Source organism: Nilaparvata lugens, chromosome 10 (assembly GCF_014356525.2).
Source record: "Nilaparvata lugens isolate BPH chromosome 10, ASM1435652v1, whole genome shotgun sequence".
Lineage (NCBI taxonomy): Eukaryota > Metazoa > Arthropoda > Insecta > Hemiptera > Delphacidae > Nilaparvata > Nilaparvata lugens.
Genome location: NC_052513.1, coordinates 39181469 through 39194791, shown reverse-complemented (window position 1 = coordinate 39194791; position 13323 = coordinate 39181469). Strand labels below are relative to the sequence as shown.

Genomic DNA, 13323 nt, shown 5'->3' with positions numbered 1-13323 from the left:
ATAGTGAGATCCACGTTATAATAACTGTGGATTGAGATGGGAGAACAGCGTTGCCGATTCTTTGCCTTGATTAATTATCTTTCCACATTGTCAAAAACAGATTTGGCATTGTTGTGGAGCAAGAAAAGGATAGCACTACCTGCTTTGTCGAATAATAGACAAGGATAGCAACACCAAAATTGATCAAATACTGTCATTATAACGTGGACCTTACTTTAGTAATACAATATTATTGTATCACATGTGAAAGAGAGAGCCTGGTAGAGAGGGTGATAAAAAAGAAGAGCTACTAAAGAAGTATGTGAAGAAGAAGCAAGAGAAGGAGGAATGGTAGGAGAGGAAGGAGTAGAGTACTTCCCCCTCACTCCAATAATAAGAGTTTCTCACTTCAGCGTTTGAGCGGTACTACAACGTTCAGCTCAGTAGGTTTTCAGCCGCGATCAGGTCAACGTTTGAATCGCGTTTCTCAGTCGCTGGCGACTTTTCGCACGCGCCAGCGTTTTGTGTGCGTTAACGCGTGTGTGAACGCGTCTCTTGAAGGAATATGGGTGCAGACGATGGAAAATATGCCGAAAATGGAAATGGGAAACAGAATGGAACACATTTGCACGATATTAAACCAACAGGTGAGTGAATTTGTTTGTTGACATTTCTTGGAATTTTATGTCTATTTTTCTCAATTGAGTATCGTTCTGGGTAATTTCCAGCTTTTTGAATATGTTTTTGTTATGTAATTTACTCGTATTGTCAAATCGAAATACACCAACAGAAAATGAAGACATATTCAATGAAAATTGAAGAAATTTTTGTAACTTTTTGTGATTTTTAGGTTATCTCCGGCTTATTTGATATAAGCTGCTTTTACACCAAAGTTATTAACAAAATGTTTATTTCTCCGTCCTTATAAATTCTATTATATTGAACGGAACTTGACGAACACATTTGTTTATCATGTATATGATAAGTTATGTTTAATATAATAGAATTTATAAGGACGGAGAAATAAACATTTTGCTAATAACTTTGTTGTAAACGCAGCTATAATCTTATTATATGGGATAGATTAAAATAGATGTGGGAAGGCCGAGAAAGAGATGGGTACCGGAAAAGGTTATTTAACAAAAAACCTTTAATCCTTGAACCCTTGAAGTGAAGATGATGAAGGTCTTATTATGTTATTTGATGTTTTTGTATAGTGATTTCCTTCTATAGAGAAGTACCTTTATTTTTTGTGTGTTCATGGTTTTTAATTTACGGCAATTTAGTTAGTTTATACAGTGAAAATTCATAATTGATGTTCCTCATGATAGAATCGCAATGTTTTCCTTTCCAACAATCCTGAAAAATGATTGTGAATATCACTATTGATATTCTCAGTTAAGTAGATATTTGTAGAGGGATATACTCGTATAATATTGTCAAATACACCATGTTAAATTAAAGTCTCATTCTTTCCCAAAAACGTTAGAAAAATAAAAGAAATTTCTTGAAATTGAATGGTCAATTGAAGAAATTGACTCAAAACACAAACAAATACAGGTATGATTAATGACAACTAGGTACTTGACATTATGGTAAATTTGTATTTAATTGGGCTTTTGAAAACAATATTTCTTCAACCATTATTTATGCATTATTACATTATTTTAGAAGTTGATGTATTCATAATAAGAGTTTTAATCACAGCTAAAACATCAATAATTCATTCAAAAATTTTTTACAAACAGATCTTTGATTTTCCTAAGAAGCCTCACATGATGGAAAAGGGAGTTTTCCTCATTGAGCGACAAGAGACTTTAAATTGTTTGAAACGGGAAAATTGCTATTTGGTGTGTGTAGGCCTACTTGAATGTTATTTCTATAGTCTGTAGAAAGTCATTACTCTTTTACTGATGATATCCTTGTGTATTGATGTATTGTGAATATTCATGTCAAAGTATTCTAAATTAAAGAATTCGTGGTGCATCAATACTGTAACTCAATTTTTTGATTCACAGTCCATCCTTGCCTAATATTGGTGTGCAGTAGATAAAGAAAAGTAGAAACGTACCATATGAAAAGAATTTCAACAATTAAGTTAATGGAACTAGGCCTGATATTAGTATTTCAAATTTTCACAAGTAATTTACTTCACCGTATTTTTGACAGTACCTACAATATTATAATCCAAATTTGACATAGCTAATAACTAGGTACGGTACTAATAAATTATTGCAGTCTCTAATATAGTTCAGTACGGTACGTGATTTCACAAATTGCCAGTTATTTATATTACAGGGTAATAAATAACTAAATGCATTTATAAATAAATTTAGTAAGACCTACAGTAAGTATTTAATTTCACACAAGACTTTTTAAATAGAATATAACAATAAATTATTCATTCGTTTTCAACCAACATCTTGATAGATACAATATACATAAAAATTTATTAATTTATTCACACAAGCTAAACTAATTAGCCTAAAATCCTATTATATTAAGCGAGCAATTTCTGTATATATTTTCATATCTGGTTATTTATGTTCAACGGATCTCGAAAACGGCTCTAACGATTTTCACGAAATTTGGAACATAGTAGGTTTATGATATAAAAATTCGATTGCACTAGGTCTCATCCTTGGGAAAACTCGCTGAACGACATTAATAGGATAATTCATCCTTGGCTGAAACAGCTGTGGATAGTAAAAAAGTGAGTGAGCGAGTATGTAAAAAATCAAAATATCGCATCCCCGAAATTCATAAGATGACAAAATATAGCCAGCTGTGAAATATAAACACGATCATTTTAGAGAATTGTGTTCTGTTTATCAATAAATAAAAATAACGAGCGAAGCTCGGTGCCCCGATATTTAAATCTAATATAAACACAAATATTTCATACTAGAAGACTGTACTATAAAGAATAACAGCTATTAGTAAAACTATTATTAAACTAATTCTAATTATTAGTAAAACTAGTCATCTTTGAATACAATACCTTATTATACAAATATTTTTGACAGAACATTCTAGCCTATAGAACTGATTATAATTATATCATTATTATTTGAAAATAACATATTTTCAAGTAAGATATGCCAAGAGAACTCAATATTTGTTAACCTAGTTCAAAATTAATCCTAATTGATTCAAGCCTTATTCTCTTATCTGTGGGTTGCCTTGTCAGGCCTTAGCTTGGTCTTCTCCGTCTCTATCCCTAATCGTCAAGTTTAGCCTTTCTCTTGGAAATCTTCACGGTCCATTAGCATTATCATTTTTTGATGGATTACGGATCTTGTTTGACCTCAGCATACACACAATTTGACCCAAAAGTTTCCATTGGTAGGTACTGTATCCTATTATTTTAAAGTTTGTTTACTTTTGTGAGATCTTTTCATCGAGGAGGTTTCGTTGACCTTTTGAGATGATGACAAATAAAAATAAGAAGAAGAAGAAGATAATGATGAGGATGAAGAAGAAGAAAGGGAGGAAGAAGAAAGGGAAGAAGAATAAGAAGAAGATGAAGATAAAGATAAAGAAGAAGAAGAATGTGAAGAAGAAGAAGAAGAAGAATACGGAAGACTAAACTAATGTTAAATAAATGTTCTGATAGAAATTTTGTGAATGTCTGGTATTTTTACCTGTGATTAGAATAACCTGCTCAAAGATGATTCATCCGAGTTTTGATTCTGTAATAGCCTGCGAATATTCTTTGGTATTTAGTTAGACTTTTGGTTTTCTACACCGTCAAGAAACACAAAATAATTAATTATTACATCAGTTAATTATGTAATTATCATCAATTAGCACAACATCAAGCTATATAAATGTTTATAGGTGACTGTTGGTATTTAACTATTTATAGGTGAAGTGTACTCTATAAGTGTACACTTTATTTTATTCATTCACTAGCCGTCAGACTCGCTTTGCTCGCCATATCCGTCTAGCCAGGGGGCTCCGCCCCCTGGACCCCCGACTGGATCGTCCAAAAATGAGATCAGCGGGCTCGCTTCGCTGGCCAAAAATGCTGGTAGAAACACCTGTTACTATATCGGCGTATCTTTGGCGAACAAAATTCTTCCATCTCAGCTAAACCTGTTTTACTGATTTTTTAAAAATATATTTCCATCAATTATTGAAAAAGGTGAGAAAACGCAGAAAAGCTGAGAAAAACGTTGGAAAAACGCTGATACTGGATGTATCTTTGATGAAATAATAAAGTCACCTCATCACAAAATTTTTAGAACCTAGCTAAACCTCTGTACAAAATTTGAACATTTTCTGTCTATTACTTGATAAAAGAACTGAGAAAACGCAAAAAAAATTTGGGCGTATCTTTGGCGTTATTTCAAATTTCTTCTAACACATTACATATTACACCCCAGCTCAGCTTCTGTAGTAAATTTGAACATTTTCTATTCATTTGTTCGCAATAAAGCTGAGAAAGCTCAATAAACGCTGGGAAAACGTAGATTTTGGGCGTATCTTTGGCGTTATTTCAAATTTCTTATTTCAAAACACAACATTATTACACCCTAGCTTAGCTTCTGTACTAAATTTGAACAATATATTTACAGCTGGGAAAACGCTGGAAAAACGCAGATTTTGAGCGTATCTTTGGAAATTTTTCCAAATCCTTTCTTAGTGCGCCTCTAAAGGGCCAACTGAACATACCTTCCAAATTTGAACGTTTTTGGTCCGGTAGTTTTTTAGTTTTGCGAGTGAGTGAGTCAGTCAGTCAGTGACTGCCATTTCGTTTTTATATAATATAGATTATGGCTTTTATCGGCAAAGAGATCCTTTTGGATGTTCTGCCTTGCCGTATTACCCAATGTCATTTCCTATCAACACTCAAGTTTATAGGTTATATATTGGGTTCAGTGTACATTTTATTGTAACTTATTAATGAATAATGAAGATTGTCTCAACATATTGCATGTTTTATGACAATAAATTATGATCTGATTTGATATATACATGTGAGGAAAGAGAATAAAGAAATTATCTACATGAGGAAAACAAAAGAAAAACCCCTCGACCAATATTATAATCATTATACAGAGTGTTTCAGAAGTAGTGTCGAACATTTCAGGGTATTGTTCCTGGATGATAGGAGTCTAAAAATGTCGTATTTTAAGTGTCCAAAACTCAGCGGTTATCCTTATAGCTGCCATTTTGTTTTATCACTTAAGAAATTTTATCTCAAGAACGTAATGATGTATTGATCTGAAATTTGGCATAAATATTTATGCTATAAAGACTCAAATTTAACTGTGACTGTAATCAATATTATAAAATATCTTCGTTAAAATAATTTAAATACAGTAATTTTAAGAGGTTCGGAGAGAGGTAAAGCTGTTCTGACCTTACTTCAAGCTGCATGTAGCTGTTCGGAGTCCACTTATCCCTCATCATTAGTTTCTCATTGATTACACACAAGCCAAGAGCTTGACGATTGTATTGAAGTTTAATATAATCATTAAACACACAAACATTAAGAATAGATTAAAAATACATTAAAAAAAAATCATATCTGCACCCCAACAATTTGGCCTCTCTTCCATACATCTAAGCTCTATCCTTTCTTATCAGCAATGAGAATCTGTTGTTGATAACAAACGTTGTACAAAGAGAAGAGAGTAAAGCAAGTAAATTATTTTTATTAAATAATTTGTTACTTATTAATGAATAATGACGATTGTCTCAACATAATGCATGTTTTATGACAATAAATAATTGTTTGATTTGACTTATACATGTTAGAAAATAAAATAAAGAAATTACATGAGGAAAACAAAAGAAAACCCCTCGACCAATATTATGATCATCAAATATCGCACATATCAAATACTTTGAAAGAGTTTGATAGACTGATGAGCCATTTCAACACATGTACAAGAGTCTAGAACAATTTCAAGTCTAGAAAAAGACTAAGAAATTTTCAAAAAACCACAGATTTATTGATACTTAGAAAGACCGGTTTCGGTTATTACACCATTGATAAACTGGTTTTTTGACAATTCCTTAGTCTTTTTCATTTAATATGAATAATTACCACATTATCAACTTCTCAACTACACAAAAAAATAAATTATTTTTATACTATACTTTATTTTATAGTATCATTAAATTCTATACTCCATAGTTGATCTCTTTTCTGTATAGGGCTACTCTTGTAATATAAATATAAAAAATACAAATCTCAGTACCCTTTTTTTGAAAAATTTTCATCACAACATGTTTCGGACATTTATGCTATCACTTGAAAACGGCATAAATGTCCGAAACATGTTGTGATAAAATTTAAAAAGAAAAGAGTACTGAGATTTTTATTTTCTTTATATTCCATAGTTGATTCCTACCTCCATTGTTAATTCAAGACTCTTTTCAATTATTGCATTATAATACAATGCTTAAAGTTGTAGACCCACCCAATAAACAAACCTACGATCCGGTCGCACTATCATTATTAATCAGTCAAATCAGACATCAACGAAGGAATTCAGTTTAGGCTGATGTTTTTTGGACGACACTTATAATTGCAGGTGTGTAGGCACGTAATTAGCAATGGTAATCAATTTGGTTGGACAGTCTACTCACGATAATATGGTAATAGAAAATTACAGAAACTGAAGCTAGATTACACCATTCTCGTGCAGGAGAAATATGATAATATAGTTAATAAAACAATATATAAATCTTGTAGTACCCCTTTATTTTTTAAAAACTTTAAAATAGTTCAACGACTAGTTTCGACCCTAACTTAGGTAATTTTCATTTTATTAATTTGTTTAAAAGTAACCCATGTAAGTGAAGTGTTTTTTGATAATATAGTTGTCTACATTCTTTACTGTTTTTGTAACATAAATGGTAACATTAATCCTATAGAATAGACTGTAAAATATTATCAATGTACAAATATACGTTAATAGAACAAACTATGATATAATATAGGTAATATAATATAATATTATTTACTGTCTTTGAAACATAATGGTAACATTAATCCCATAGAATAGATTATAAAATATTATCAATGTACAAATGTACGGTAATAGAACAAACTATGAAATAATATAGGTAATATAATCTTCGAATTTTTGAAGACACTTTAAAAACACTAACATCCAGTTGCACAGAAGTCTGTAACTTTTAATCCCGATCAAATACCACGAGAACCAATCAGAGAAGTCCTCTTTTCAGAAGAGGCTTCTCTGATTGGTTCTCTTGGAATTCAATCATGATTTTAATTTAACAGGTTGTTGTGCAACCGGATCTTACTTTTTAGACTGTCAGTGTGAAGATGACCAACAACAGGTCGAAGCAAAAAAGTAAGGCCCGGTTGCACGAAAGCCGGTTAAATTTTAACCGTGATTAATTCCTTGAGAACCAATCAGAGAAGGCTTTATTGAAAAGACGGTTTCTCTGATTGGTTCTCGTGGAATTGATTATGATTTTAATTTAACCGGCGTTTGTGCAACCGGCGCTAAGTGTTTCCACTTTTAAGGCTGTGCAAAGGCTAAAAATGAACTTTCTACTGGTGATATTTTGTAAAGTTTTTCGATTTGTATCAAATCGAAACCGATGTCTCTTTTTTCCCATCCAACTGCAACTTCCAAGCTTGTAGTGGGTGACATACGACACAGATGATCTGTTCACTTCAATCTGTATTTTTTTATGAGTTTGGCGGCCAGTCGCTGTTACTCTTCAACACCGCCCTGGGTCTCGTGTGAATTAAGCTGTGCAAAGGCTAAAAATCAACTTTTTACTGGTGATATTTCTCAAAGTTTTTCGATTTGTATCCTATCAAGCTATCAAAATGAAAAAGTTTTCACAGGAAATCATTTTTTTCCGATCATTACTTTTTGAGATATGAGCGCCTAAAGTTTAAATTTTTGGGACAGAACATTTCAAGTTAGGTAGGAGATAAATCCATGAGATTTAGAAGATAGATTCTTCATGGTATTTTTTCTAATAAAACAAAAAATTTCTGAAAATATCAATTTTTGAGAAAGTTATTCAATTTACTAAAAATGACCAAAAATAACTTTTAGTTAAGTTAGTTATTTAGTTGAGTTGAGTTGAACTCAACTAAAAGTTATTTTTGGTCATTTTTAGTAAATTGAATAACTTTCTCAAAAATTGATATTTTCAGAAAGTTTTTGTTTTATTAGATCAAAAATACCACGAAGAATCTATCTTCTGAATCTCATGGATTTATCTCTTACCGAACTTGAAATGTTCTGTCCCAAAAATTTAAACTTTAGGCGCTCATATCTCAAAAAGTAATGAACGGAGAAAAATGTTTTCCCGAGAAAACTTTTCCATTTTGACAGCTTGATGACATACAGATCGAAAAACATTGAAAAATATCACCAGTAGAAAGTTCATTTTCAGCCTTTGCACAGCCTTAATAGGTAAAAATATTGAGCCTTTCTCAACCATGACCTACGGAATACATTACAGTTGATTGGCATGAACATTTTGTGTTAGTTTGTAGGCTGAAAGCTTTAAGACTCACGCATTCTAATGAATTATTCAATGGATTACCTAAAGCATACCAGGCTACCAACGGTTAACTGTATCATAGTAATATTCCAATGTGTTGATAAAAAGTGGATAAACGTGTAGACACGTTTTTGAAATTGGATATTATTATGGATATTAATTATTATAAAAATATAAATAATCACCAGACTTTTTGAATCATTGATTCTCTTCAAAACAGTAAAGACAGGTAAATAAAAAATGTTTTTTGAAAATATAGAGCCAGCCTGGTAGGTCATTCAATATTATTATTATATTTCAAAAAATAGAAGGTGAATAGAAATATGAAGCCGCATTCATACCAGAGTTGTCAACTGAGTTTTCAACAAATTTTCAGCAGTTTGTTGCTAGTTTCTTGATGAGCACAGCAACATTTTGTTTTCAACTTGTGAAAATCCAACTTGTTTTCAACAAGATTTTTGTTTTCATATCAGTGAGGGAAACACTGAGAAAGTTGCCAACAAATAAATGTTCCCCTTCACAACTTAAATGCACACAACTAACACTGTATGATATGCTCTTCCAAATGTTAGCATTGCTCGAATGGGAAGAATTGATTATCAACTTCTTCCTCGCTGATGGTGATGCCCACATGAGCTGCAGGCTTGTGCGTGGGTAATGAGACGGATGATGAATAAGGATGAAGTTATAAGGAATTACTATCAACAATCTATATATATATATATATATATATATATATATATATATATATTATATATATATATATATATATATATATATAAAAAGCGAAATGGCACTCACTCACTGACTGACTCACTCACTCACTCACTCGCATAACTAAAAATCTACCGGACCAAAAACGTTCAAATTTGGTAGGTATGTTCAGTTGGTATGTTAGAGGCGCACTAAGAAATCTTTTGGCAATATTTTAACTCTAAGGGTTGTTTTTAAGGGTTTAAAGTTCGTCTTTTAGCATGTATATTATTCTTCGCCCAATCTCTTAATTATAATTGAAATTTCCATATCATATGTTACTATAGAACTATAATCTAGATAGAGTACCTCTTCGAAACAGTTGTTAACTGGCAACCAAATTAATAATTTTGTCAGGTTGGCATTAAGTTGAGTTGACTTTGTTAGGTTGGCACCAAGTTGAAGATTTAAATGCATTTATCGCGAAAAAATTGATTGGGCACTGCTACTTCAATCCTGGGAATATTATATTACTAGCAGTCAGGCTCGCTTCGCTCGCCATATCCGTTTAGCCAGACGTTTAGTCTGGATCCCCGACTGGATCGTCCTAACATATAATAAAAATGCTCAAACAATGAAAAATGCAGGCGAGCGAAGCGAGCCTGCTGATCTCATTCCTGGACGATCCAGTCGAGGGGCCAGGGGGCGGAGCCCCCTGGCTAGACGGTTATGGCGAGCGAAGCGAGCCTGACGGCTAGTAACATTATAATTGACGGCTAGTAACATTATAATTAAAACATTATATTTGGGGAGTCCGATCTCACTAGGCATCAAACCTGCAACAGTGTAGAAATCAATCTGAAAAATCCGAAAAATTATAATAACATTACAACATTAACATTATTAGGAATGTTACAGTTTGAAATGCTTCTCTCTGTATTTTATTAGAGGCTATATTTTTTAAGAAGTGGAAAACTACAATTCCCAAAACTTGTGTCGAAATTGGGTGTGTCTTTTCATATCAAACAAAGCAGCTAATTATATACTTTAGTAGCCTACTTGATAACAAAACTAGTGTTTATTTCTAGCATAATATCTGATGGGAGATGACTCAAAGTTCGTTTCCGTACTTTTATGCGTCTCTGATAAAATTATCTTAAAACCCGGTCTCCGGTGATATTTTCATGTCCAAAATATTAAGAAAAATGTCCGTTTGATCAGGTTTTCAATCATAAATCTTCCATGACTGACTAGAATATCCTATATAAAACGTGCTAGTGTAGGCTAAAGTAATGTCCACGTTATAATGACAGTATTTGATTAACATTGGTGTTGCTATCCTTGTCTACCATATTTGTATCATCTTCCTATAGTGAGGTCCTCGTTATAATGACAGTATTCGATTATCATTGGTGTTGCTATCCTTGTCTATCATCCTAGATCACTCATCTTTAGTACAATATATGAATATCGGGGACCGAGCTTCGCTCTGGAGTACAAAAGCATAAAAATTTATTACCAGAGAAGAAATTATAATATAATTCATACAGGAATGTTCTATCTAATCACAGTAAATTGAGATTAATTCCCAGAGGAATGCAAAAATTTCCCTCACAAAGGCCCAGTTGCACAAAAGCCGGTTAAATTCTAATCCTGATTAACTTAACGTGAACCAAATCAGAGAAGACCATTTCAAAAAGATGGATCTACTGGAACTAATCAGGATTGGAAATAACCCGGATTTTTTGCAACCGGCACTAAGTAACTGATTGAATGATTTCAAAAGATCAACAGCTGAGTCATAATTTTGACACAGTCCCACTCACATGAACTCGCTCACTCAATTCCATCACCAACAGACGACGAAATAAATAATTATTATCAGCTGTTTTCCCAGGCATGAATAATAATTATCCTTTTAATGTCCTTCAGCGAGTTTTCCCAGGGATGAGACCTAGTGCAATCGAATCTTTATATTATAAACCTACTATGTTATGAATTTCGTGAGAATCGTTAGAGCCGTTTTCGAGACCCGGTGAAATACAAACATATAAACATCTAACATCCAAACATCCAAACATATAAACAGAAGTTGCTCGTTTAATAGTATAGGATTCCGCTAAAACTTGCTTTCAAATACAGATAGATGGTGATAACTACTTCTTTCAATACAGCCGAGTGGAATTTTACAACTTCTAAGCTCAGCTACTTTTTGAAATAAGTGATAATTGATTTAAGCAAACTAGAACGTAGGTCGAAGATGTTTTCAGGGAACTATATTCTAGAGATCTTACGACCATCGTTGATGGATGAAATTTACTATAAAAATATGGGATATTGGTTGTTTATTTTTGGATTCATCGAAGATCATAATAATATAGTGTTGTGTCCATCTTTGAGTTGGATTTTGACAGTACCTATACATAATATTACAAGGTCAGAAGAATACATCTAATACTTGAGAATTGAAAAAAGTAGGTCGACTAGAACCATAGCCACCTACGATATTGCAACGTCGCAGTGTAGGCCTAGAATCTAATACATGATTGGTGAAAAAGATTTAAAACAATACCAGCTGATCTTTTCCACCAATCATGTATTAGATTGTAGGCCTACACTGCGACGTTGCAATATCGTAGGCCGCAGCCTTGTATTAGAGGTGGCTATGCTAGAGCTCCATAATTTATTGGTTTTATATGAAGCTATCCTGTTAGCCCATTGGGCCATATAAATAAAGTAGAGCATTTGCTTATACTTCTAAAATATTGAGCATATGCTTCATTATTCATGCAAAACCTTTTGCTCAGGCTCATCAAAAAATCTGGTGTGGCGCACTCACACAACTTTCCTTGCCGTTATGAAAATTTATCAACTGACGCTAGTGTTCCCGCGCATCTCAAGTCTACTATGCAAAGATCTAAGCCAGCTGGTGACAGGACTATAACGCTGCAGACACACGAGGTCTGCTATCTCTTCATAGTGAATGATTTAATAGAATCAACAGTTGTCAACAGTTTGCAATTGAAATAATAACATTTTCTCGAATTTCGAGCTTATTTTAAATTTTAGGTGAAAATGTTACTGAACATTAATTGTAGAGATTTTCATGATCAATCTTTTCCATTTGGAATTTTTTGTTTAAATTGTATCTGAAGCCTGATAATTGGAAATCTAAAATCAAACTTCACCTTGATGGGGCGGAGCTCCTGAAATTTCTACAGATATGAGACTTGTGGCAGTTGATAAAACTTAACAATGACTATTTTAGGTATAAATTTGATCAAAATCGTTGGAGCCATTTTCGAGAAAATCGCGAAAAACCCTGTTTTTAACAACATTTTCGCCATTTTAGCCGCCATCTTGAATTGAATTTGATCGAAATTGTTCGTGTCGGATCCTTATATGGAAAGGACCTTAAGTTCCAAATTTCAAGTCATTCCGTTAATTGGGAGATGAAATATCGTGTACACAGTCGCACATACACTCATACACACACACACACACACACACACACACACACACACACACACACACACACACACACACACACACACACACACACACACACACACACACACACACACACACACACACACATACAGACCAATACCCAAAAACCACTTTTTTGGACTCAGGGGACCTCGAAACGTATAGACATTTACAAATTGGGGTACCTTAATTTTTTTCGGAAAGCAATACTTTCCTTACCTATGGTAATAGGGCAAGGAAAGTAAAAAGTGGTTTGAGCATTTGCTCAAAAGTAAAGCTTATTCTCAAAATTGTAGGAATAAACTAGAGCATTTGCTCAATTTTTGAAGCAAATGCTTCAAAAAAGGTGAGTTACCGTATGTTATCATGTCAGTACGGTAAGAAAATATCGAAGAGAAGAACTCAGGATTGAGTTTATCTCAGGATCAGTTTTTAAATTTTTTTAGTCATCCCCTGAACTGCAAGTATTATAAAATTGAAGGATGCAAAAAGGCAAATGCTATGACAACTGAAAATTTTTTATAACAATCAAATTCCACAATTTCAATCGTCATTGGAAATTGTTGTTTTGAAAGAGGCTTTTGTTATAGAGATAACTTGAATGAAAAAATATAGTAGTTATTTTTTTTACATCCGGCTTCAATAGCGAAT

At 32.9% G+C, this 13323-nt stretch overlaps 1 protein-coding gene across 1 annotated transcript in view; it reads left to right on the top strand.

Annotated features, from left to right (window-relative positions):
* Positions 1–409: 409 nt before the first annotated feature.
* The window catches only part of LOC111045687 (putative inorganic phosphate cotransporter), a 123631-nt gene continuing 110717 nt past the window's right edge, over positions 410–13323 (top strand). The window contains exon 1 of the mRNA XM_039436844.1: positions 410–626. Within this exon, the coding sequence (XP_039292778.1) occupies positions 545–626 (82 nt within the window). The 5' untranslated portion in view covers positions 410–544. The remainder of the gene's footprint in view (positions 627–13323) is intronic.